This window comes from Haemaphysalis longicornis, unplaced genomic scaffold, assembly GCF_048455015.1.
Source record: "Haemaphysalis longicornis isolate Haplotype H1 unplaced genomic scaffold, Haemaphysalis longicornis Haplotype H1 scaffold_9, whole genome shotgun sequence".
NCBI lineage: Eukaryota > Metazoa > Arthropoda > Arachnida > Ixodida > Ixodidae > Haemaphysalis > Haemaphysalis longicornis.
The window spans coordinates 8329756-8357077 of NW_027526460.1; the positions used below are offsets into that span (position 1 = coordinate 8329756).

A 27322-nucleotide genomic window follows, 5' to 3' on the forward strand; every position below is an offset into this window, starting at 1 on the left:
TGTACCTCATGACAGGATTGTAGAGCGCGACATTCTGATTTTTTTTTATTACAAAGTAAAGTTACTTGCTGATCCATTTCATGTGTGCTGTTTCAGCTATTAAGAAAACATGTGGGCAGCAGAAATCATAATGAAGTAATGAACAAGAGTGCAGTGGTGATTCCATTTAGAACTTTTGTTTCAAGCTTAGCTACACTTCATCGCCTGCAAGGTTGTAAGTAATAACTATTGTTCAAAACTAGTCGCAATCGTGTAAAATTGACCATACACGCACAAAAAAGCGGGTCACCGGAACACAGGGGAATTTATTTTCTGACACCCCATACAGCTATAGGTAGCTGCTACATCTTCAAGTTGCTGAGTTATCTACAAGCTAAGCACATGCCGTCATTCTTCAGCCATTGCTGCCGGCAGAGGTACCCGCATTCGCCTTGGGCAGCCCTTGTTCACCCCGTTTCTTCTTGTAGTCATTCAGAGCAGCCTTGATGGCATCTTCGGCAAGCACTGAAAAGGTGGGATAAACCGACGAAAAGCAGCACATTTAAACATGGCCCGAGAACCTGTAGGCAAACTACATGAGCACCACAAGAGGACATACACAAAATTACAGGAGTACTGACATGAAATTTTTCGCTTTCAGTTTTTATGCTATAAAGAATACCTATTGGCCCAGCAATTACTAAAATCAAACCGAAAGCCGTCAGTCGCCAACACAGAATTAATTATAGCACGTTTATTGCAACCAATTTCAAATTTGGTCGCTGCGCGGGAAAATGGCCGTTCGAAGGCCAGCCTGCAAGCGGGCCAGCCTTACGTCACGGTCTCACCCGTAACGTCAGGGACGTTTTTCTTCCCTCCATGCGTTCGCCGCATCGTCTGCTACAAGTGCACATGGTCCGCACTCGCCCGCGCAGTCGACACGTCGTCTGAATCGTCAGACTCAGATGAGTCGCTGCCACCCAACAGACAGAACAACTTTATTTGGCCAGGCGATTAGGCCGGCGATGTCTTCGCAGTCGTCCGTTTTTTAATATCACTGCGGCGCAGACCGGCAGAGCCTTGAACACGAAAATTCGTCTGCGCGACGGTGGCGACGGCGAGATGTCGAGTTCAGCCGGCGGTAGTTTCGTACGCATTGGCGCACACGCTTGCGTGTTCGTTCGGAACTTCAACCGTTTACTCCACCGTTCTTTGTCATAAAAAAAATGTGCAGTATGTTTCACGGGCATTTAGCTCGCTATGCAAACTGTAAGCCCTGCCTAACATGCGTTTGCTTTTGCCGGCCTCCGCCAATCGCAGAGCATTCTCGAGTGACATCATAGGTTCTGTTGCGGAAAATGAGCTGGTGGGTCGCATGGTCATTTCCTTTTTTCTTAATTATGTAGCTTATTTGAGCGAAGTTTGCATTATAAGTGGTGTCGTTATGGTTCTAACGAGGCAATCTTTCGAATGAACCAAACTTGTGTTTTCTCTTCATGGCTCCTTTAATAAGGAATCAATATCGACCAAACGTTTTACTGTAAAGAGTAAAACAAAAGCACAGTGAGCACTATTCCCGCAGGGCGAAATTGCAGTCGCAGCTGAAAGTGTTGTCCTAGAGGTCAGCTATGCCAGGGGCATCATGGAACCTTTCTTCGCAACTGTTACTCAACAAATGTTCATTTAACCAACCAGGAATCCTTGAAATCAGATAGAAAACACGGATGTCACACAAAGGGTGGATCTCAATGTAGTATACAGGTTATTTCAATGTCACCTCCAGTTGTGTCTCAGCGCAGTGGACTAAAGCCTCGCGCTCACTCAATGAAAGTCGTGGGTTCAAATCCCGGCAGAGTGTTGCTTTTTTTTCCTGCCTTCTAGGTGGCATGGTTTGCGAATCGTATTCGCAAATCCAAAACAAAACATTTTAGTTCAACTGTGGAACTGTCATACCAAACGTCAGTGCATCATTTAAGTCACAGGCACGATTTGTTCAGTTTTATTAAACCAGCACTTTGTATAAATAAAAAGACAGTTGTACTTTTAGAGGACAAAATACTGATGTGTGTATTTTGTAAAATTGGTGTGTTTTCACATAGAGTAAACATAGTTTCCTTCAAACTACTTAAATAGACACAAGGTAGGCTGGGGTGGGGGGGAGGGGGGAGAGGGGGGAATATAGGGCTGTGGCCGCCAACCAAGCCCTCCACGTATCGCAACTGTCAGCACTGAGCATGTAAAAAGTGAACGAATATAGAGAGAAAAGGGACTTCAGGACATCAGAGGAAAACGTGACTGTGAAATAATTGCTTTGTGTAATCGTATGCACAGTCGAACAAAGACGCAGGCGCACACGGCCCCAAAACTTACACTACAGTTTCGAGACCACTCAAAATATCTGTTACGGTGCACTTGCCTAGTATTTGATAAATACAGGGCTGCGTGGAAGTTTCCCAAAAAATAAGGGGGGGGGGGGGGATGGAATGCACGACGCACTCTAAAAAAAGTCTCCGTGTTGGACCGCGCAACCCTTCGGCTGCTTTTTGTTACAGTTATAAATGTTTAGAACCGATTGAAATAATGGAATGGAATACTACAACTGCCTGTGTACTCGCGCGAACGGCATTACCACAACACGACCAAGCTTGACATTGGCGCGAACGAGAAGCCAATTAAACGATATATAAATTGACATCGGTTCGGAATGCATGTACATGCTCACTATAACAAATTTTTAGGCGATTCTTTATTCACTCGACCACATATATTAGACTCCCATATGTACAATATGTCGCGCCGTGAACGCGCGGTGACAGGGGCGTTCTTTTTTCGCGTGATCTTTAGGCGTGGTGTAAAAGCACAAAAGTGCCACCCAACTTATTCCATCGGTGTTTCCAGCCGTGTGCGGAGTGAAGGATTCATAAGCAAAATGATGATAAAATGGCCTAAAAGAAATGCAGAAAGTCGGACGGCCCCATCACAAAGCAATGCTGCAGTGCAGAACATCGCAGCAGCAGCAGACGACACCCGCAACAAGATGTTATTGCAGACATCACCAAAGAAGTGAGGCATTGTGGGCAGCCACACTCGCATGGTGCGAGGAGGTGGATGAAACAAGGGAGAATCACGATGCGGGTGAAAATTCCATGTTTTGATTTGCAATAACTCCACTAATACTCGTCGCTTTAACAAAATTCTTGAAGGAGGTGATTACTAGGACATTGATTTACCTGAAAATGTGAACACCCGTGTTTCCCCCCCCCTTCTCTCTCTCTCTCTCTCTCTCTCTCTCTCTCTCTCTCTCTCTCTCTCTCTCTCTCTCTCTCTCTCTCTCTCTCTCTCTCTCTCTCTCTCTCTCTCTCTCTCTCTCTCTCTCTCTCTCTCAGTGAAAATGTGCAAATTATATTCCACTATACAAACCTAAAGAAGTTTTTCATGGCCTTGTAACCAATTTATTCGACATGGGAATGCCACTAAATTTTGCCCGCATGCTGCATGACGTTACATGCCCACAATGCACCAGTAAAGAGAAAAATGCAGCGAAATCTTCAATATAAAGTAGTTGTTACACTACATGCGAAAAAAACATTAAACACGACCACTGCCGCCATGAGTAAAGGCATGAAAGTGACAGATAAAACTAGCATACACAGACAAAATTTTAAGACAACACAAAAGCTTTAGATTTTACCTTCCACCAACCTGAATGTTTGCGCAAGTGTCACAATAATCCAAGCAGTGATGAGCTCAGAATATGCTGTCACAAGAAGCTATTTTCACAGCAACCACCGCCACCCACAGCACTGCATCCGAACACAGGGCAAAGGAGAAAGTTTCTACTTTCGCACTAAATTCTTTGTTGGCTTACGGCTGTTTTAAACAGACGGGCCTGCGATAGGAGGTACGCATTTGCTGCATCTATCATTGCCTCCAGAGAACTCGCTCTGACTGCCAGGAAAAAAAAAAAAAAAACTTAATAGAAGGGTAACACGTAACACCTTAACAAAAGTGCCAATGCGGCTTTTAAACATAACCGCATCAAAACTTCCCTCACGGCTCTAATGGCAGGGCCCACACAGCACCGTCTGCTAATCTGGTTACCGAGTGCTTGTAGGGCGATATTTCGTCCCCTCTACGCAAATATGGGCTCGCCCTCAGTCTCCAAAAACAATTCACAACAAAACCCAAAAAGAATCCCAGGACGCTCGCCGCCGAGTCTGTACACAAAGCAGCCGCGTCGGCAGATTGCCTCGAAAGCGCGTCATCCCTATTTCATATTTGCCGCGCTTTCGAGGCGCTTTTTCAAAGAAAGTGCTACGAGTTGTGCCGCGCCTCCGCCAGATGGCGCCACGGGTCCCGCGACCGAAAGAAGACGCAGTGAAACATCCCCCTCGCGAGGGGCACGATCAAATGCAGAGCATTTCCGGGGGCGCACGACGTTAAGTAGTTTGCGTTACGTTAATGTTGTTGCACTTGTGGCAACTGCTGACGAGAGAGCGCTCGTCAGCAGTAATTTGAATGAGTCAACGATATAAGGCGCGTTCGTAGCGTCCCATTCTGTGTCGGCTTTGTGGCGCAGTGGGTAGAGCACCATGTACATTGCGTTCCGCCCGCAGGGTCGAGGGATCGAAACCGGGCGCCGGATAGTTTTTTTTTATATATAGTAGGGAGGGGTGCGGTGCGGACTACGGACGTCAACGCGGGTGACATCGTGAGTTACTGAAATGCTCTGCATTTAAAAGCAAAAACACAGGCTCATTTCACACATTCAAGGGTAGGTCGGTTAGGTCGTTTTAGCTGTGGAGAGACGGAGGGCACGATGAGAGCGAGTGGTCGGGTCTGCACCAACTGCTTCTTTACAGTGTGAAATTTTTCCCCTCCCTCAGCCAGTGCCAATTTGTCGCTGCGGCGAAGGGAGGGGGAAAAAAAACTACAAAGTGTTTGCTGCTGCTCAAACCAAGCAAGAGCCGATTCAGTGGGACCGCCTGTGCAGCACAGGCCGCATGCCAGCCGCTGCATTGCGCATTTCCATGCATGCGTAAAGAATGCTCCGCTAACAATAGGCGAGATTATCAGTCGCCAACCTAGAACTTCTGTTCTCTGACACTACGGCAAAAAAAATGTCGCTAGTGTCGCACTGAAAACCCCAGGTTCGGATCCCTATTGGCGAGTTCAGCTTTGCCCAAATCCAGCAACAACTTTACATACTTCTCCAAAGACTGCGGTAATAAATAAGATGCACAGGAAGGATCTTCAAATGGCAAGAAAAAATTAGGCCATGCAATTTCTACCCACTGAAAGCGAGTGCCAAGTGCCTCTTAAATGGGAACACCGTACGCATTTAAAGCTCAAATGGGAAGGGCCTAAGGACACATGTATCTGTCTACCAGCGAAGCGAGGCCCAGACCACAGAGAGAGCTGTCAGCTTACTCGAACAGTGAAGCTTGACTGGAGGAAGGCTGAGCTCCTTGGCAATATCCGTGTTCTTTATCTTCATTGCATCGTTCACCTGGAACAATGTGCAACATTCGTTGTTTGGCACGTCACACTGCACAAGGTTCAACAATTATTAGCTTTTGCGCAGCCTGGAAGCATCTTGACCTGCATGCATTCACTTAGTCCAAGCCAACGCAGGCTGCTACAGCTGCCGCACAATGTGGCTGTTGCACGGAAGCCTCTGAACAACCGAACCCTCCACTAGCACGAGTGACTATTCTTCGCTGATAATTGAGACTGCCACACTGATTTAGCATTTTTAGTGGACCATTTGTAGTGCCCAATAGCAGATTTTCATTACGTTTGCACGGGTGTTAAAATGAACAAGAAATGTAAAATGCAGTCAAAAGGCTCGATTTTCGAGTTTCCCGATTTTGAGAACAGCAAGCAGAACAAGAACTAATAAAGCCACATGCATGTATTTTCTTAAGTGAGTCATTAGCACAATATGTGCGATAAAAATAATAAACAATGCAGCATAGGCTGCTATTTCATCCATTTAAATGTTTACACAACCCAACACCACGCAAAAGCCAATTTTTTACTCGTACTGTTGAGCCAACTCGTGGGTCTACCCCCAGCCAGACTTCTTTCTTTGATCATCATTGATTTCAATGAACAAAGTTAAAAAGACCAGGCCCAGAGAAATAAATTTTGAACCCACAGCCATTTTGTCAATGAAGCTTATTGGAACAAAATCAATGCTGCGGTTTTACGCTGCAAACCGTAGTAGCAAAGTCAATTGCATGCAATGAAGGCAGAAAGACGGAGAGAAAAGCATCATAACACGGTATTGTTTTACAAACAATCTCGACGGTCAATATCGCACCATACATATTAGGATCATGCTACAACATGTCCCGTGACAAGCTACGTTTTCTGACCTGCTCAAGGAGACTGACTTGATCATGCAGCAATGACCTTGGCTTCAAAATTAATGACTAATCAAAGTAATGCATGAATTAAAGCAGTGCATAAACTGATTTTATTTTATTTTATTTGTTTATTTATTTAACTGATTTTTTTTTAAATTAATTTTTTTTTCTAGTTGAAATGTGCCACAATAGATATGTAAACTAATAACTCAGCAAATTTTTCTTCTGAAAAGCTTTTTAGTTTAAGATAGCAAGTTTCCGCTACGAGTTAACTTTACAGCTAATGCTGTGATATAAGTGCCTGAGATATGTGCCTCCAGAAACTAGAAAAGTGACCCTTCAAAACTGTTGGAACACAGTGAAAATTCTCATGAGCGAACCTGCATTTACAACAGCCATGGGCATGATATACAGACTAAATATTTTTAATGAACAGTAGTCGCCTACGCACATCCACAAGAACATAATAGCATTTACAAATGTTTCTGAGAGCAGTCAACCAAACTCCTTGTACTACAGCTAATATGCAGTGTGCAATTTCTCCGCACATGTGAAGTGGACTTGGTGACGTTGGTCTACGGCCAGTGTAGGAGTTGTACAACTTGTGCCTGTGCGTTTGCCGCTGTCAAGAGACGAAAGGCATGGTGTCAATCTCATACTAAGAAACTTACATTTTTTCCCTTTATCCATTCAGTTGCAAGGGAACTCGATGCAATGGCTGAACCACAGCCAAATGTCTTGAACTTGGCATCGATGATCTTGCCACTATCATCCACTTTTATCTAAATCAAGGAACAAGTTGTAACCATTAACCAGCGTCACAAGATTAGCACTTAATCCAAAATAAATATTTTTTTTAGGCTTTACTGCCGAGCTTGAGGGGGTGGCTATATCTTGATTTAACTTAGTAAGATGAACCAGCATTGTTTGCCAAAATTAGACCATTTTTTGGGTCCCCTCCTTGATGAGCGGGGATTCAGGCAAACAGCTGGAGTCAGGAGGAACAGAGACTACATCCACCCCACACTTTTTGACAGTGTTACAACACAGAAAACAAATAAATCAGCAAGGACCACAGCAGCACCTAACAATAATATGCAGACACTGCAGCCATACTGCTGTAGCAGCTCTTGACCGAAAAGTGCCACATCCCGCCATTCAATGAAGCAATCTGCATCAATCTGAGCACAGAGGGCGCCGTGAAGGTCTTGCATTCCCCGGACTGCCCTGCAGTGTTTGAGTGGCAGTAATGTCATCAGAGAGGTCATTCCCACTGGTTCACACACTGCATTGGACCAACGCCCATCTGTTTTTCTTTAGCTAAACCATTAGATTTCCATTTCAGTCACAAATTGAAACAAAATACAGTGAAGAATTCAGTTTTTCAAGCCAAAAGTGAAGGCTTAGGTTCTCTGTGGGTCATATGCTGGTATGTTTTATCCACTGTGTAAACCTCCATTAAAATTGTCCCTAGAGCATCCAAAGTTTGCCCTAATCTAACTTCTGGTCCCTGAAACTTGCAAAGTAGCCCCTAAACAGAGCAGTGCCTGTCGCTGTATCTAGTGCCGCTCATCTCCACTAGCCAGGGTGGTACTCTTCATGTAAACAAAAGCCCCACATGCTTGAAAGGAGTCAATAATACGAGTAAAATATCACTGGGGATTGTCATTAGCATAGCTAACCTAACTCGCAAAAACTTAATGCTTGGCCCAACACGGGCAGTCTAGGTACTTTGGACGCTTTTAATCATTTAAAATCGCCAGCACAGGCCCTTCTTCACTGCTGGTGCGGCATTCGCTCAGAGACGCCCTGCTTTCACCACCGGTTCCTGCGACCCAGACACAGTGGAAATATGAGAAGCAGATGGGCAGTCCACCTTGTTCTAAAAGTTAAGCTCCGTGACTTTGCTTCAGCAGATAGCGAAAGCGCTGTCGGCGCCAAGGCTCTCACGCCTGGGTGCCAATTTTGAAAGCTCTCGGGACAAAACCAAATACAACACACACCTGCAAATGGCCCCATGTAAGCAAGCAGTGGGAGGAAAACCATGTTTTGGAGAAGGTGTAGGGCATAAAGGTCACTGATTGCCATAAAGCTCTGAATTAAACATTGGGTAGAAGTGTTTGGAGCAGCAGGTCATAATTTAAGGAAACCTACCACTAGACATAATACGACGATAATGGGAACAATTTGAATTTTTTCCCCGAGAAAACTGCTGCTCAGTTCGTGCTCAAACTTCACACGAAGGTCGCATTTTGTGGTCTATTTTAGACACCGCGATCAACGACGGTACTTACCTAATTATTCTGAAAATAAATAACAACGATTTTCGCCTATGAAAAAAAAGGCGGCCGGTTTGGATGTCCAAGCCAGTGCAAGCTGATCTTGGAACGACGGCACCAGCTTGGGTATGCACAGCGAAAGTGACGATGGGGATTCACGGTAGGAAAGAGCCAAATGAGGTAACAGACGATCAAAAATATCTTTGGTTCCTAGTTTACGATGATCACAAATAGTTGCATAACAGCTGATACCAATCATAATAAAATATTACCACGGTTCATCGCTGCCAATAAACGTCGGATTTGTTTCTTCACCTGCTTTCACATTTTCTAATCGTCTGCTACCTCATTTGGCTCCTTCCTGCCCTGGAAGGAGCCAAATGAGGCAGCAGACGATCAGAAAACCTGCTTTATTTTCTGATCGTCTGCTACCCCATTTGGCAGCTTCCTGCCGTGGAAGGAGCGTGAATCCCCATCATCCATTTCGCTCAGCATGCCCCAGGTGGCGCCGTCGTTCCAAGATCAGCTTGCACTGACTCGCACATCCAAATCGGTCATCATTTTCCCATAGTCGAAAATCGTTTTTATTTTCAGAATAAACAGGTAAGTGCCGTCATTGCGCCTGATGTCCAACAAAATGTACCCCAAAATGCAAAATGCATCGCAAACCAAGCAGCGCTTCGCTCAGGAAAAATTTTTGAAGTGTTCCAATTATCGTCATAACAGCTAAATTATGTTTCAATAAAAGCAGCATGCACAGCACGGAAACCTCTGTTTACACCGGGAGAATTGTGGAAACAGCGCTAAGTGAGTGCCCACACTGCTCAATTGGCATGTATAAAATAATTTTGTATCAACTTTGAACACACAAATCACAGTAATGCCATATGGTTTAAGACAGCCAACTGAGAAGACAAGTCACCATTTCTCCCAACAGCTAGTAATGTCTACTGATAGCTACGTACAGCTTCAAAGTTACACTGACTAACCCCATTAACTCTTTCGTTACTGCGGGAAAATTGACCGATTTTTAGGGGTTCAAGAAGACTTTTTACATCTTTTAAACATATTGGTTAGGCACTAATTACAGGAAAACAAAAAATAACACCCTTTTCAATAACATCAGTCTTTTAATTGGTTTCATACATCATAGTTTCGAAAAAAATACCAAAATCAAAATTTTTGTCAAGTTGTCGAAGAAAATGACAAAAACAGGAGTTGTGTACAATAACCCACCGATAGTAGAAAAAATTTCGAATTACATTTTGTAGGGAAACATTTAAAAAACGTGTCCTAGAAAAGATGTTGACTTGTGCGGAACGGTTTGTCAGATATCAAAAAAATGTTAGCACGCATAGTACCCGTGCCATGCACTGAAGCCCAACCTCCATTTTTATTTAAAAATGTGCAATTTCGGGTGGTTCCCCGGAGGAAATTAGGCGGTTTGACATTATCAGAGGCACCAATTTGCCCCCACATGATGTAAAAGCATCTAGTCAATGACTGACTTTGCATTTACGGCCAGCACAGTATTTGGGACAAGCACGCGGTGTGGAGAAACATGCATGGAGTTGAAAACGCAACTCTCTGGTTGATGCTTATTGACGTTCATAGTCAGTTATCTCTCAGAACATAAACTTGCGGTTTATCATCATCTTCTGACTCACTATTGTAACCTTGCTTGCTGGAATGAGGTGCAATGCGCTAGAATCGTGCCCTGGAAACTTTGGCCGAGCAGTTGCTGCGCGATAAAAAAGATCAGCTCCACGAGCCTCCTGCACTGCAGCACCACCTAACATTTTAAAAATGAAACCGTACAAAACTTATTGGAGACTCCATCCGAATAGACGGTTCAACTAAGCAACACTAGACCTTCCGAGATACCCTTGTATGGAAACGGAACTGGCAGGTGAACAGCTGGCAATGTGTAAAGCTGGTTTGAAGCGCTCTCGTCGTTGGAACTGATATCTGGTGACTGGGTGTTATCTTTTGACTTGCATTGGAAGTTCTTATCGCAGAAATCGGGTTAGGGTGGGGTGAAATTAGGAGCAGCATGCTTTTTTCAAGGGTCAGTACCAGACGCTCAAAGCACCATAGCAGGTAGGCTTGAAGTTGAGTAACTGCGTAGTAGCACCAAATATGAATTTCGCGATGCAGAAACAAAACTGAAACTGTTGTAAACTGTTTGTCGATAGTCCTATGGTAAGTATAAGAACAACGTCCGCAGAAGCAATAAAACTGCCTAAAATCATAAAGTAACTTTGCAAACCAGCACTGCTTGGTATTTTCAGCAGATTTCGGGGCTTATTACTGTCAGAGTGCAAACCTGACAATTGAAAATCATCTTCTGATTCACCATTCGTTCCCTGATAACAAAAACCAAATGCTGATGCAGAGTAATTACCAGTGGCACGCATTCTTCTTCGGCAGCAGCAAAGCGCGATGACCACGCCCCTCTTCCACACACAGGTGATGCAAACAAGTGTCAAAAATCACGTTTTTTTTGCAAAAGTTTAAACAAAACTGATATTGAAAGAGCATTTTCTGAACTAACTTCAAATAGCTTTACCTGTACCAGAAACGCCTGGAAGCTATGAAAAGGGCCTTCTAAAATATAGTTCAAATTGAACTATTTTGCACAGGCACGGTAACGAAAGAGTTAATGGCATTCGCCATCTCACCAAAAAGCTGCAGGGGGTCATCAACTGTCGGTGTGTTTGTACACAAACCACAGTCGTTAGTTGATAGCCACTGCCTTATCTAGGGCTTTTTTTTTTTTTTTTTTCCACAATGGCAGATATCTCTGGCCACATGGAATGATACCGTTCATGTGCTACTTTTAATAAATATCCTGGTAGAAATGTACAACGAACATGACATATAGCCTTTCTATAACCTACATATTGTTACGAGGCAGACGCGAATAAGCAATCTATTTACAGATAATTACAGCTGAAGGCCAAGAGAACAAAGCCAAGGAATCCAATGCAGCTCGTGCCAGTCCGTTTCTGGGCGATCCCTTCCTCATCTCTCAGCTTGCTGTGCGCGCCGCCCACTGATGAGGCACGTACCCATAGATGAAGTGTACGATGGATTGACCACCAGGTGATCCAGTCCAATGTTATGTGAAATGCTCCGGGAGTTATGTAGCAATATGTACAGACGAGGCCCCAACTTAGCAGTTTCATAACAATATTTTCATGCACAGCATATCTCGAGAAGGAAGCATGTACTTGGGGGATTACAAGAAATACGAACAACGGAGCACACAGCCTCCGACGCATGCCGCACCGTCTGGCTGCACTGCAGTAAATTGCGTGCATGTGTACTTCTTTCAGAGCGTTTCAGAGTGTGGCCTACTGTTAGGGGAAATGCTTAAAGAAACTTCAACAAGGTGGAAATTTGGGCTGGTTGGTACATTTTTTGATGAGCAGGACAAGAAGAAGCGACGCCGGTATCTTATTTTGAAGCGACTTTCTATACTCTGTCGCCACTGAGCATCCTGTTATCTGCTACATTCGGGAGCCAAGCGCGCAGCAGGCTGATTGCAGCTATAGCCGTTCAACAATCATCCCGCTCAGTGGCAACGCAGCGTGAAAAGGCGCCTCAAAATAAATGACCAGGGTCGCTTTTTGATCAAGCATTTCCCATAAATGTAGGCCACACGCTCTCGAAGAAGTGCGCATGCGCGCAGTTTACTGACTTTGCAGCCAGACGGTGCAGCATGCATCGGAGGCTGTGCACTCCGTTGTTCGTATCTCTTTTAATCACCCCTGTATGCTAGGGACGCAATGTAACATTGTGTCCCTAGCACACTGCTTGCCCCCCAATAAATGCTGTGGACAAGACCAATTCATGCTCTTGCCACGTATCTAAGAAAACCCACCTGCAACTTCATGACGTCGCCGCAGGCTGGCGCTCCGACAAGACCGGTGCCGACATTCTTGTCGTCCTTGTTAAGGGATCCAACGTTGCGGGGGTTTTCGTAGTGGTCAATGACCTGCCAGTTATGAACGAGGAAAGAACGCCTCCGGTTGCTGCGCATCTCGGACATTAAAGGGTGTGTCCCGAGACCACACACAAATGCTCAGCATTTTAGTCACTAAAATCTGAAAGCCGTTAGCATGATAACAGTAGCCAAAAACTCCTGCCAGGAGACACGAGATAAATCCCGGCTTCTATTATTTGTTCCGAAACAAACAAAGCGCCGTATGCCATTGAACAGCAGCAGCAGCAGAAGCTTTGAAAGGGGCGATCTTTAAGTGAAAATAAAAAGACATTCATCCTTCTGTGAGAATTTAGCTAGGTCATGGAATTTTCGAGCGACTTAAAGAGCGATTACGTACGCAGTGGATCGTTCCATTCAGAAAGCAATGTACTCGTGAACTGAAAACTGAGCGACCACCTAAAGTGGCACGCACCAAATCTAGAAAAAAATAGTCCTGCGCAGTACAGGAATGTGTCCCAGAATGGCCGCAACGCAGTAGTGAACTTGCCTTCTCGTGGTAGCTCGCAGACGGGACAAGCGCCAAAGTTTTTCTTGCCGGCGACAGGGACCTGTGCAACGTGCGTAGAAGCATCGCGCTATGCAGTCCCCGGTAATCGTCAATGCGAACAAATTTTGTCACTTGGCCAAATTATTCTCTCGTTCGCACCGTCGCAGTCAACAATCAAGCATAATCAAGTACGACGCTTCGGCCGCGATGCGCGCATGCGTGCGTGTTAATGGTGATGATATTGTATTTTACTTTCAAATTGTTTATATGCTGGTTTCTGTTTTGAGAGTTTGCTGTTCAGTCATATATTACAAAACTCTAGATTTAGTTGTTTCTATTATTTTTCTCCTGCCGACAGGGTTTTATACCCATATTAATCTAGAGACTGTAAAACTTTGTGCATATTAATCTAGAGACTGTAAAACTTTGTGCTTCTACTGCGTAGCGTAGGCGCGTGCATAAAGTTTCTCACTAGCTTTGAGAAACTCTATGGGCGCGTGGAGTGAAGAAGTGTTTTGAATAGCCAATCCGTTTGTATCCAACTCGAGCTTAAGCCGGTAACAACACCAACACAAGCAACACAAGGCCACAAGGGCGGCCCGCGTTATTTGGTGCAGGCTGTGGTTAAGTTAGCTGATTGTTTCTCGTTGCTTCGAATACAGAACTATCATTCAGTATGTATCCTGTGAGTGAGCAAGTACCTTCAAAGCAAGAGAAAAAGGCCCTACTCGACGATATGATCGAAGAGATGAAGACCAAGTATCAACGTCTTGTCGAACATCCGGAGGAGCGCGAAGACGCAGACGAATTGAACAGGAGGTACAGTGTCGTAAAAAATAGGGCTACGTTAATTGTGGCCGTCGACCTTTTCAGGAGCTACGAGTTGGCGATCGCGTACAATGAGCGCGGTCAGCTGTTCTACAGAATGATCGAGTTTGACAAGGCCGTGGAGGACTACACGGAAGCCATCAAGTACTGCGGAGCCTTAGCCGCCCCGTACTACAACCGCGGAACGATCCGCTACAGGATGGGTGAGGCGGGCCGTCGTCTTGCGCGTGGCTTTGGGCTAACAGGCTGGGTTGTAACAGTTGTAACGATGTCCTTCTTTTTGCGTACTAGGTTATTTCGACCTCGCGTTGCCAGACATGGAGAAAGCTGTGCAGCTCCAACCGAGCAACGCGGATTTTCAGAAGGGATTGCAGGAGACCCGAGAGCAGTTGTGATTGTTGACTCGAAAGGAGTGCTGCGCTGGCGCAGGGAAGAGATTTGAAAGCAGAAGTTGCCTGTGAATTGATCGATCAACCAAATGCCGGCACCTGAACAAGTACAAGTGCGAAACGTATCTTTATTCACGTTAAATAAAAAGGGGGGGAAGATGTGCGACTGTATGTGCAATTGTTTTCGCTTTAAAACGATATTTTGCCGAAAGCCACGGCTGCGATTCCCCATTTCCAATGCATTGTCGATTAATATTCGTGATGCGACTTTTAGAAAGTGCAGTCAAAGAACGAATATTCGTTCCACTGCCTACCCTGTGCATCATGTGCCTTGTTCAACTCTAGTTTGCCTTAATTTAAGAAACAACGTCTTTTGCACAGCCTAGAAAATGAATTTGGGCAAAGTAGCTGGCGTTTTTATGCCATGGGCATCATTCGGCTCCTTGACAAATATTTGTGGTGTGCATCTGCTTTGGCATCTCTCATGGGCCACAGCGCCTCTGTCTGGATTGCGCTGCTCATCAGTTCGCTGCTCCCATGACAGAGAAGCTGGCTGTCACTGCCCCCCAATACGTGGGGGAAACACGATGCCGCTCCACCCTTTCCATTGAAGGTGAGTAGGAAGCAACGTGACCGTGCCTCAACTCCTGAAGACCGCGCCCCTCCTTCCCTAGCCACATGCTTCCAGCACTGCATGTTGATGTTGCTCAGGTGGAAGGCAAAACAGCCAGTTTTTTTGCCTCGTATGGTGATGACGGCCATGGTTTCCAACCTGAATCACGAACACTTGTATGTGCACAATCCTATGTTTGAAGGGAAAGGCAGGGTGACCATAAAGGTGCGGATACAATCACTGTAACAGAAGCAAAACTACGTGCATAGCTCCACAAACATAGGATGCGAGGCAGAAATGCACAGCCTTTCGATACTTGTCATGTAGGTAGCTACTTACTGTGAGCTACTAACTTTTCCTAACTTCACTTGTGACTAAGTATGCAGATTGCACAGAGTAAATTTATTAAGTGCAGGACATAAAAATCTACAGGTCCTGCCACAATAATTTACACATGATAAACAATTGACATTGCACTGGCCACACTGAAGACGTGTTCACGTATAATGTGTTGATTTGCTATAAAGAGGTGGGAATATTGGCCAATACCTTCTGGAAAGCCCACATGGCAGTGACTTGTTTTGCTTTGTTTTATTGAGGGTATTGTGAGCTGCTGCACTCAGTGAAATTCATGAACGTTTACACAACAAAACCAACAGTTTTTCTTGAACTGAAGGTGAAAAGTTGAGCTGAATGGTGTGTGTCTATCGAGACTTTTTTTAAAGGGATCATGCAGATGAGCTAAAGCTTTGTTTATTTGAAAGAATTAGCCTTTGGTAACTTACTCGGCTTAGTCCCACCCCCCAAGAAATGTTCTAACTGAAAAAAGATAAATTTCGTGCTATGCAAACTCAGCTGTGATGTAGTAAGGGAAATACAAAAACAGTAATCTGTGTGTTAGCTGCAGATTAGCGTTCAAGCTGTACATTGAAACGCAGAAGTAGAGGCACCACTACAATTGCCGAGTTGTGTAACTTTGTAGAGGATCCAATTAATGGATGCCAGTTGCGCAGTCCAATCCCTGTGACATCATAAAACCCAGCAAGGAAGTGACTGCCGAGTTTCGCGTGTTCTTTAACATCTAGTAAAGTTGCTGGAAGTTTGCATTAAAATTGGCCTCATTGTTCGTAGGTCAACGCAGTCTTTTGAATAAACCAAGCCTGTACTTTGTGTTCATGGCCACCTTAATTTGGCAAGAAATCTGTTTTTTTACCCAAGGCAAGGCACAGCTTTCAAATGTACCCAAATGGTACTGGTTACGAGTTTTAAAGGGTCCACTTGGAGCCATGGATATTTGTGCACATTTGTAATGAATCAACAGATTGCGAGGCAATTCATGCAGAAGATTACCAACCACGCTATTTGCGTAGATGCTGAACACCCTCACTCACATGGGGAGCAGCATGTAGAGATAGAGAAAAAAGGAGGGGGGGGGGGGGCTGCTTTGCACGAGACAGAGCACAGTATAAAAAGTTGACATCCCGCCTATTCTACGTTGCAGCTACCTAGATGGGCTCTGATGAGGACGCTTAGTTCATCATGACTGCAAGGTTGTGATGGCTCAGTGGCCAAGACATTGTGCTACTGAGCATGAAGTTTTGGGTACAGTTCCTTGCCATGGTGGATGTTTTTCTAAAGGAGGTGGAAAACCGAAACGCCTGTGTGTCCATATTTCGGTGTCCCCAGGTGCTCTACGTTAATGTGTATATTTCCAGTACAGCACGCTTTATGGCCTAGGTGTTGCTTTGGTGCATACAACTCCAGTTCAAATGACTCCAACACCCAAACCAAAGCAATCTTGGCAATTGGAACTGTCGGAGGTAGCAAGACAAGTCACAGTTTCCACAAACAGACCTTGTCTCAACTGGCCACTTCTCGGAGTTGGTCAGAGTCACTATTGCACACGCGAGGGATATCTTTTGTACTGAAATTCGAAACAGCGCAAAAAGACGGGACAAGGAAACGACGACACAAGGCGCCGTTTCGTATTTCAGTATGCACCACCAACTAGCCCAAACCACTGTTCTAACACAGTTCATATCTTTTGTGCACAGGATCACATATTGATCTCTGTCAGGGGCGGGCACGACGACTCCGAGATGTAGAGAGAGAGTCCCAACGTCCTGCTGAGAGGTGTGGGCGGGCGGCAGTTTTGGGCTGGCATTTCCTCACTGCAGAGTTCGTTGTTGTCGTTGCCATGGCCGTCGAGCCCCGACTGCTGCTGGACGGGGCTGACCAGGATGAGGCGAGCACCATCGGGCGTCTCCACCACCCTTCCCTTCAACTCCTCATCTGCAGTGTGGCTATCCACCTGAAAAAGAACACACAATGTTGGAAGACCAGTTTATCAATCAGTCAAACTATCCGCTGCATTAGGATCCTGAGCAGATAGAGTATTTTATGCTGATTTTCGTGTTTAGCACCACATTTCTCGGATTTCCACATGAACAAAGAAGGTGTTCTAATTGTGCTTATTAGTGAACGCTGAGAATGTGCCTCATTTCCAGGCCACTGCATGTGCGAAGTATCTGCCTACTGCCAGAATGTGCACCAATCTGCAGGCATGATAAAGTGAACCTTTATCCTTTGTGAAGATGGCGACGTGGCAGGAGAGCTTACCTGGACACTTCAAAATAAAACCATTTCTTAAAGTTAAGGCATTTTATGTAAGAATAATTGAAGGGTATACCACATGGGTGCTGCTAATTCCTGCGATGGCTGTTGTTATTATTTATTGACAACCTTAATGAATCAAAATTTTTCAGAAGGGTTTGATAATGGGCCAGAATTGATGCTTGGGAGTTTTGAAGGAACCCACCGCTGTGGCTCAGTGGCTAAGGCGTTGCGCTGCTGAGCACGAGGTCGCGGGTTCGATTCCGGGCCACGGCGGCCGCTTTTTTGATGTAGGCGAAAAGCAAAAACGCCGTGTGTATGAGATTTCGGCGCATGTTAGCGATCCCTGGGTGGTCAAAATTAATCCGCAGCCCTCCACTATGGTGCGCCTCATCGCCTGCGTTGCGTCAGCGTGTTAAACCCTACATTCAACTTTTGAAGGAAAACAAGGAAGACGAGAAGACGTGTGAGTTCCTTGTTTCTTTTGTCCTGTCTGCGTGCTGTTTTCATTTGAAATTTTTCAATTTACTGAAATTTTCATCCACATCTCGCTATAGTGAGTCGCTGATCCGTTGGTGAGAGCAAGCAGGATGACGAGTATACCGTTGCCACTTCCTCTGGCTTGCACTGCAGGCGGGAGATGTTGTTTCCGTTCCTGTCGCCTTCTTCTTCCTCCTCCAGTACTTGGCCGTTTTGTTTCAGCGTCTCTTTTGCTGCCCTGCTTGGCACAAGAAAAAGAGCGTGCTCACATTATCCTCTGCTACCGTGCTCTTCGGGCTTGAAGCTGACTAACATTGCGAGTGAGCATGCAGACTATCGCATGTGAGCGTGGTTAGAACAACTCATGATGTAAGTAGCAAAATTAAGAGTCCTTCCAAGACCTCTGGGGCAGTTAAATCTCATTTCAAAAAAATCATTCACTATTTTTTGCCAGTATGCAAACCTTGTCGCACTGTGCATGCGGTGCACTTGTCTGCATCCCACCGGTCTGTGGTGTGCCTCAGTAGCAATGGACCGACCACTTGCCAAGCATGGCAGTGAGAGGATGTCGTGTGACAGAGCCGCTACGCCACTAGACAGGAGTAGGTGGTGTGTTGCAGCTGCGCGGTCATAGGCCTGTGGCAGTGTGCATACCTCAACTCGCGTGCCCTCTGGACCCTGGCGAGGCGCTCTTCCTGTTCTCGCTTCTCCGCAGCCTGCTGCAGCTGTGCGTCCCTGTCCACCCTGGCCTGGAGCTCGTCCAGGTTCCGGGCAATGTGGCCCAGGAGCCAGTGGAAGCCCTTGTCGATGCCTGGATCTCTCTTGCGCTTCCGGCCGCCAAACTTGATGGCACAGCAGTTCTCCTGCACACGCCATTGCTTCGTGATTAACCAAGCACTGCGGCAGAGCTACTTTTACTGCACCGCAGTTTTAAAACCTCAGTTTGGGGTCGGCCTGGGATTCAGGCAAAAGCGCTTGCATTAAAAAAGAGCTTTGGTTCATTGGCTTGTTCATGAATTGCATTTGCAGTCAGTTCGCTGAATCCGGAACGATACCACGCCGTGAATACTTCTCATGGCACACCAAGCCAAGTATGCCGAGGACAGTTGGGAAAATGATCTGTGCTGTAAACTGATCGGATGCTTGCATCTAGGGTAAATGACACATGCTAGTTGCATTCATTAAGTGGTTCCGTGCTAATGTTGAAGAACCACAGAAAACATAGGTGCACTGATGTATTGCACACTAAGTTAAATCCAGCCACAACAAAAAGCGATAAATCAAACTTTTGGTAAATCACTACAAACGAATAGCAGCAGAGCAAACAAATAAATTTTATATGCTAAGGTTGACTAAAGGTGCGGAATTTTTAGGTGCCAACTCCCATTTGGAGTTTCATTGCAAATTATTAGAAATCAGGCGATAAAACACATTTCTTCTGCAAATATATAACTCAATTATGAATGCAAATCATTCCCCAAATACCGGTGGCGCAGCAGAAATACTTTTAAAAACGTTTGGTCACAGAGTGCTCTCTCAGCTGCTCCAGCCGAGTAAGGTTGCCAAGTTTTGCCACAGCACGCTACACTGTTCTTCTGTCTGCAAGGTCACAGTACTAAAAGGGGGGGAAATGGCTGAACACGCCTACGGGTCGCCCACGGACTGTCCTGCTGCACCTGGAGGCAGTGCCATCTTAACACCAAATCTGTAATCCACATGAGGGTGCCTCGAATGAGGGCTTGTTCGTGGGTTGCATTTGCAGTCAGTTTGCTGAATCCGGAACGATACCACGCCATGAATACATCTCAGCCCAGCTAAATCCCGTGCAGACCTCTGGACTGTGTAGCGCCCCTTGCAGTTATGAAGCGGCTGGGCCAGTTGGCACGGGGCATCACAAGATGGGCCAAGAAAGTCGAGCGTCCGGGCAACTTACCACCCTGGTGGGGCACTTGTGCTGATTCACCGTGTTCTCCAGGTCCAGCAGCGAGCACATCTCGATTTCATCGACGGCGTTCTCGAGGTCCTGTTTGTTGAGCAGCCTGCGCACGCAAAGAGAGCAATGATCACGGGGCGTCAGGGCTCGATCTTCTCCTCCGCACACGGGGCGCATAATTGTGAAGATGCACTCGCGGCCTCACACGAGCAGGGGCTTGCCGGCGACGCGCGGGTCGGCGAGCACTCCCTCGACGGCGGCCCGGCACTCGGGCGCCCTGTGCGCGGCCGAGGCGTCCACCACGAGCACGAGGCCGTGGGCGAGCGCGTAGTAGCGCTCCCAGATGGCGCGGATGCGGGGCCCGCCACCCAAGTCGCACAGGGTCACGCGGAAGCCGCAGCGCTCGGTCTCCACGCTCGAGAAGCCCACCGTCGGCACCACGTCCCCGGGGTTGCCCTCTGCGCGAAAATAAATGGGCACAGAGATATGCAGCGGAGATACGCCTCATGAAATGCTATGTTGTCACGTGCCCGAGCGTGGCTAGCTGGCCCGATTAACTGGCCAAAGCTTTGTAGCTGGTCTGTCACTTCGATGGGGCGAAGAAAAAAAAAAGGGCTTACGGAACAGGCAAGCAGCTATAGCATTCCGCAAAATTAGGGTCCTTAGTCTTTGTTCTTTTGTAGGTTGTTTCGACAAGAAACAGAAAGGCACTCTTGTGTGAGCTTTTGAAACCCACACAGCGTAGAACAAGCAGTTCCGCTGCCAATTACGGGTCAGTTACTGCACCAAGCTTCACTCACTCAAGCCTGTACAGTTCGGGAATCAGTGCGAACGGTAAGCTTTCAGATTCAAATATATGTTGTGCATTTGAGTATTCGCGCCATTTCCATAAGAATTGACCGTGGAATAGACGCATTCCTCGAACAGTGTGCGGTTAACTTTGATAATAGAACACCGGTCATTATGCATACGACGTGTACGCACTACATACGGTGCGCATTTGTTTGCAATTAACACTCAGCCACCGCGGCTGAGCCACTGCGGCATAAAAAGCAGCCACGAAACGGGAGAGGCATCTTTCCTCCATGGGGCGATCCCAGCTCCACCTTCACACTCCTACCATGTGACATGTTCATCTGCCGAAGGGAGAACTGGTCCGTTAAATTATGAAGGTGAAATGTTCCAAATACCGTGATGAAATTCTCGAGTCTAAAACGTCGACCTAGAGCCAGTTCGATGCTGAAAACATCTTTGGTGAACAGTTCAAAAAGGGCCGAAAGACAATTACGTTTGAACTTCCCGCCATAGCGCCGCCCTGGAGCGGAAGGATACATCCGCCGTTTGCCTGACGTGGCAGACGACAACCAAATCATAGCAAATGCTGCGTTTCGGGGCTTTGCATTTTACACCGTTGCCTACTATATTGTTTTTACGTGCGCAGGCCCAAAAATTTAAAATCGAACTGACGAAAAGAAAGACTGCCGGAGCTAGGTGCGCAGAAAATCCCACCGGCCGGACGTCGTCGCCTGCCGGGGGTTGTGGCGAGCCCTTGTAATCCAGCTCCTCGGAGGCCGGGTCTAGTGGAGGTGCTGAGGCCAGGATCCCTGGCCCGCTGTCGGCTATGTTGACGGGGCGTCCGCGCTAAACGGGGCGTCGATATGGTCCCCCCGGGGGAGCTATGGAGGGGCGAACCGGCCCAGGGCGGAAACGCAGCAGGCAAAAGCCCCCGCGTCTCGCAGTAGCGGGATAGCGTCCCGGAATGGGCGCTGCGGTACAGCCCGGATGTCAGACTCGGACCTAGATCTAACAATTCAGTTTATCCCACCACCAATCTCACCCCCCGAGTTATCGCGTATGCTCCTCCGCGACCACCTCCCTCGCTCCCTTACGTCCGCGCCACCTCTCCGAAGGTCTTTTCCTTTTCTTTCTTTCTTTAGCAGTTGGCAGGTCAACTGTGCGAAATCACCAATAACTGTTATTAGAACAATGTAATCTTAGCATTTTTGTACCAACATCAGAACAGCTGGCTCGGGTACGGGGTTTTAGCAAGGGTACCAAGCAACCACGGACGTCCGTTGGACGTCCGAAATACAGCCGGACATCCAAGGCCCAGTTTGGACGGCCACTGTACGTCCATTTTTGGACGTACATTTTCGGACGTACAGTGGACATCCAGAAACGGATGTACAAGTCCGAATGACATCCGCCAACGGACGTAAAAAGTTACTATGAAGCATCAAATAATGGCGTAAATTGAATATAAAAGCAAAAACAAAAAAGCTACTGCGCTTTTCAATTAAAAAGATTTTGTACATCAACAACCTGGCTTGTATGCTGCAAGTTTCATTTGCATATTTCTAATATTAAGCTTAATTTTTTCATTGTTTTGAAGCACTTCACCAACTCCAACGACGATCTCTTTGGGGAAGGATATATAAGAATTGAGAACCGCTAACGAAACGTGAAGCAAGTTCACTGTGTTCATGTATGCCGTCTGCCCGGTAGTGCGCTAGCCTTGCGCGGTGTACTGTACTGTTCGTTGTAAGAACATTAGCTTGTCATTATGTGATTCTGTAAATTTTTACTGAACATCCAAAATACAGCCAATTTCGGACGTCCGACTGGACGTACGGAAGTGTTAAAGGAGCCATGAAGAGAAAATGCAACTTGGTTTAATTTGAAAGAACTAGGATTCAGTATCTTACTCAGCTCCATTAGAGCCACAAAAGATGTTTTTTAACCAAAAAAAAAAGCAAGAAGTATTTAAAAACTTTCAAATTTTCCGCCACAGTGACGTGTTATGAGCAAGAATGACGTCATACGGGCCAACAATAAAACATAATTTTCAGTGCATTAACTGCACGTTAGCATTCAAGTGAAGCGGTTAAATGAAACTAGAGGCCCCATTACAGACGTCCAGTCATGTGTCGTCGCAACAGGTCAGTTAGGCGGCCGCCAATCGCACAAACAAGGTTCCGTGACGTCATAGAAAAGTTGCGGGAAATTGGCTAGGGGGTCGCGACTGCTTCACACGTTTTCTTTCAAATCTCCGTTATTTGTTAGAAGATTGCGATGATATTGGTATCATTGTTATCGGGACTAAGCAGTCTTTCTAATAAACCCAACTTGTATTTTGTCTTCATGGCTCCTTTAAAACCGGACGTCCAACGGACGTACATGGTACGTCCATCGGCCCTGAAACGGACGTCATACGGACGTCCGCTAGAGCCGGAATGGACGTACGGCGGACGGCCGACGGACGTCCGGTGGTTGCTTGGTACTTAGAACAAATCGCCAAATCACGGGCGCCAAATCACGGGACCCCCTCCCCCTCACTCATCTCCTGGCTGGATGGCTTGCAGGCGCTCTGCGTACGGGTTTTCACCTTTCGTCCACGCCTGGCACGCCAACCTTCTCGTACTTCTTTACCCCTCTACACCCATGCACCTCCTATATATGCAGTAAAGATTATTATTATTATCAGTAGTATTATAAATGCCTTGCAAAAAAAAAAAAAAAAAACTCGATTGCTCGCCTGCCGTTAGAGCGAAGAGCATATATATATGCAGTGGCGCATTGCAAAAACCAAACAAAGAGCAACGTTAGCGGCTGCGCTTTTCGGTCCAAATGACCGCGCATATATGCTTATTGTGCACGCACGCGCGAACGCACACGTACGCTGCTACGCACATTGACAAGTGTTGACAGCTGAAAGCGATAATGCAATTACCAAAAAACAAGAATTACTTGCGTCGCATAGTAGCGCGATGACTGGGCAAACAGCAAAGCTCGCGGCCCCTATAGCTTAATTTATCTCGGTGGTTATATTATGCTTCGATACTCAGTCAAGTTTTCTGTGTGCACCATCGTTAGCCCCATAGAGGTTAGCCCCAGCCCCCTTCAAAAGAGCAATGAATGCTCGGTGAATGTACGCGCGTGCCCAACGGCTTTGCGGTAAAGCTCCAGAGTAGCGGAGGGCATAGAGGGACGAGCGTTGGCTCAATATTTTTCAGCGCGTCCGGTGACCAACGTTCGGCTTCTGGAGTGTGGAACGCTAAATTCGTTAACGCTAATCGCTTCTCGGCAGGCCTTTTGGCCGTTTTGGCGCCTTTCATTTTAATTGGCATTAGTTCTTCTCTTTGCATCCTCAAAATTTCACAACTCGTCGCAACAAGAGCGAGCCACCCCGCGACGCGTCACCAAAGCCGTGTTTGTACTAGTTGTATCGCGCCTCCGACAGGTGGCGGCATGTCCCGCCCGAGCGCGGCGACGCAAAGTTGTGGTGCCAACGCGCGCGATGACGTCATCGCTTGACAAAGTTTTCCTGTGCACGTTCGCCGGTCCAATCATCAGCCTATAGCTGTGAAAAAAAAAGAAAAAAAAGGCGGGTCCAAGTGTGGGCCCAGCATCAGCACCGGCATAGCAAAATAAGGCACCTACCCTTCAACAGGTGCTTCGTTGTTGATGTCTTGCCAGCATTGTCAAGTCCAATCATAAGAAGCGTAATGTTCCTGCAACAGAAAGAAATATGCGTACGGCACGTGCGCATACTCAGTACGAGAGAGCTGGCGTTAATCCTGTACATGTCTGAAGAAGGCGGTTGTGTTGCCACGAAATGAAGAATAAGAGTGGTAACGTGTAGCTCACTTTTTTTTCCTCCTGCAAAGACGTGCCCCCATGTCATTCCTACTTTGCGAACCGCGTTGAACACAGAAACAACGGAAACACGCGTTGCCAAGGGGGACGGGACGGCGTGTGCTCAGCAACTACAGAAATCGAAACAGCCGCCACACAAAAAACTAGTTCAGATGACAAAAATGTTTGCTTTACAAAGTTATTATACTATGTACTATGCCATTTTTTTTTTAATTATTGTGAAAATAAAAACAGCAAATAAAAGCGATTTGTTTCAGCGATACTTGGCTGTAAACTTTTGGCGCGCAATGCAGAACAGTCAAGCAACAAAGCGCTTATGGTTTCGCGTTTTTGTTTTGTATGAGGCTGTGTTTGTTGTTCAACGTGCTCAAACCGTAGAGGTTTTATTGGTTTTATCGTTTTATTTTGGCAGTGTTCACGAGTGCCGTGTGCTGAAAGGGTGTTTCACCGACAGCACAGGAGGACCGACAACGCAAAATCCTCCCTGTTCTGTGACAACGCCGAGAGGGGTGCAGCTGCCGGCTCAATGTCGTCGCCCATGAAGATACTTGTGTGCGGCGACGTGAACGGTCAGTTTGACAAACTCTTCGACCGCGTGGCCGCTGTCGATAAAAAGAACGGACCCTTCGAAATGTTGCTCTGCGTAGGTGACTTCTTTGGACCCGATACGTCGCGATGGCTCGAATACAAGCTCGGCGGGCGCAAGGTTCCACTACAGACGTACGCTGTCGGGGTCGCGCCGGACTCCCTTTCCGAGTCGGATCTCAGCGATAGCGTTGTTCATTTGGGCGCACGGGGCATATTCACCGGCGCCTCGGGCCTTAAGATCGCCTACTTCTGCGGAGACGAAAGCAAAGACGGCAAATCTTCCAGAGGCATCTTTGTTAAGAAAGAAGCGCTCGACTTTCTTGCTCCCATAGCTGAGAGCACGAGCCACAAAGGCGTCGACCTTTTCTTCACCTCCCAGTGGCCCGAGAATGTGGACAAGTACGCCCACACCGTGTCGGGAAGTGAACGTGAAGGGTCGCCGGTCATCTCCCTGCTCGCCTACTTTCTTCGACCGAGGTACCACTTCACGTCGTCTGGGGACTGCTACTACGAGAGGACTCCCTACAGGAACCACAAGGTGCTCCGCGAACAGGCCCGCCACGCCACGCGGTTCATTTCGTTGGCGTCCGTCGCCAACGCAGCCAAGGCCAAGTGGCTGTACGCCTTCTCCATCGTGCCGATGTCTGAGCTGCCGGCTGCCGAACTCGTGAAGCAGCCCAGCGACGTGACCGAGTGCCCGTACGAGTTCACCGAGTCGGACCTGAAGGACACGTCGGATAAGTCCCAGCAGTTCTTCTACGATCTCACGCCAGCTGCGGCGAAGGGGAAGAAACGGGGCCGCGACGCGGCGGGCGGAGAGCCACGCCAGAAGCGGCCTCCGCCCGCCCCCAAGGGGCCCTGCTGGTTCTGCCTGGCTAGCCCGGAGGTGGAGAAGCACCTCGTCATCAGCGTTGGCGAGAGCTGCTACCTGGCGCTGGCCAAGGGTGCGCTAACCCCGGACCACGTTCTCATCCTCCCGATCGGGCACCACCAGAGCCTGGTAGAAGTCGACGAGGACACCCTCGAGGACGTGATGAAGTTTAAGCAGAGTCTCGGGAAGTACTTCAAGACGAAAGGAAAGCGACCAGTCTACTTTGAGAGGAACTACAAGAGTTCCCACCTCCAGGTACAGGTTGTGCCCATACCAGAGTCGCTGATGCCCGGCCTTCAGTCAGTGCTTGTGGACTACGGCCAGTCGGCTGGCATTGACCTGGACGAAATTCCTCAGAACTCGAACCTTCGTCAAATTGTGGATCCTGGACGGCCGTACTTCTACATGGAGTTTGATAACACCAAGCTGCTCCACAGGATCAAGAAGAACTTTCCTCTTCAGTTTGGCCGAGAGGTGCTGGCATGCGAAGAGGTTCTCAACTTGCCTGACAGAGCTGACTGGAAGGATTGCAAGTTCTCGAAGGACGAAGAAATTTCAATGGTAGCTGAATTTAGAAAGCAGTTCGAACCTTATGATTTCACATTATGATGTCACTTATGTTGTCATGTGTATATACTACATTGTACTAAACTTTGTGCTATTATAGTTATTTTTGCTTTCTCTGCTTTGTTATGAAATGAGATTGTGGAACACCATCACCGATCTAATTCTTGCAAATTTTGTAATTTGCTTCGAATTTGTACAAAATTTATTGTGAATAATTTGGCAAACAGTGACACCATTGTGGACACAACACTACGGATGAGCACCACCTCTTCTCATCAGCTTGACTGCATAAGTGGGTATAGGCAAACATTCCTCTGCGATAGTTATGCCAGTGATGCGTCTCAAGCCAAGTAACTCCACAAATTTGTGCTATTTTGCTTAACTCTGCTCTGGCATATTGCACATTCTCCAATTTTCGAGAACTATGGGCATTTAGGTAGCCCACGCTACATGCGCCGAGTGGCGTGCAAGTCTATGAAGCTTTAATTTGGGGTTCAAAAGTTGAAGCAACAGGTGGACAATGGGGGTGAGTAGAACCCCGCTGATGCTTTCCTGGTTCATATCATTTCCCGGTTATTATGCTCTCAACTGTGAACATCAAAATTGCCCCATAGTACATTTCTTCCTGGACAGTACATTTCTCCCTCGCATTTTTTTTA

At 46.9% G+C, this 27322-nt stretch overlaps 4 protein-coding genes across 5 annotated transcripts; 2 read left to right on the plus strand and 2 right to left on the minus strand.

Annotated features, from left to right (window-relative positions):
• Nucleotides 1-285: 285 nt before the first annotated feature.
• Iscu (Iron-sulfur cluster assembly enzyme) lies at nt 286-13332 on the minus strand. The gene is made up of 5 exons (XM_077682873.1): nt 13126-13332; nt 12516-12629; nt 7022-7132; nt 5410-5488; nt 286-504 (listed from the first exon to the last, which is right to left on the minus strand). The coding sequence occupies exons 1-5, from the start codon at nt 13207-13209 to the stop codon at nt 395-397; spliced, it is 498 nt and encodes a 165-aa protein (XP_077538999.1). The 5' UTR covers nt 13210-13332; the 3' UTR covers nt 286-394.
• Nucleotides 13333-13587: 255 nt separating this feature from the next.
• Nucleotides 13588-14505, plus strand: LOC144151748 (uncharacterized). Its single transcript, XM_077682875.1, has 3 exons — nt 13588-13944; nt 13999-14156; nt 14245-14505. The coding sequence occupies exons 1-3, from the start codon at nt 13802-13804 to the stop codon at nt 14346-14348; spliced, it is 405 nt and encodes a 134-aa protein (XP_077539001.1). The 5' UTR covers nt 13588-13801; the 3' UTR covers nt 14349-14505.
• An 837-nt stretch (nt 14506-15342) lies between these two features.
• LOC144151744 (ADP-ribosylation factor-like protein 13B) lies at nt 15343-24807 on the minus strand. Of its 2 annotated transcripts, XM_077682871.1 has the most exons (7): nt 24629-24807; nt 24422-24492; nt 20187-20439; nt 19982-20087; nt 18703-18911; nt 18172-18286; nt 15343-17266 (listed from the first exon to the last, which is right to left on the minus strand). In XM_077682871.1, the coding sequence occupies exons 1-7, from the start codon at nt 24658-24660 to the stop codon at nt 17012-17014; spliced, it is 1041 nt and encodes a 346-aa protein (XP_077538997.1). In that variant the 5' UTR covers nt 24661-24807; the 3' UTR covers nt 15343-17011. The 2 variants fall into 2 exon arrangements, with proteins under 2 accessions (XP_077538997.1, XP_077538995.1); XM_077682869.1 differs by lacking the exon at nt 24629-24807 and having other exon boundaries at nt 24422-24572.
• A 157-nt stretch (nt 24808-24964) lies between these two features.
• LOC144151742 (CWF19-like protein 1) lies at nt 24965-26777 on the plus strand. The gene has a single exon (XM_077682867.1). It carries the CDS (start codon nt 25164-25166, stop codon nt 26703-26705), a length of 1542 nt encoding a protein of 513 aa, XP_077538993.1. The 5' UTR covers nt 24965-25163; the 3' UTR covers nt 26706-26777.
• Nucleotides 26778-27322: the final 545 nt, after the last annotated feature.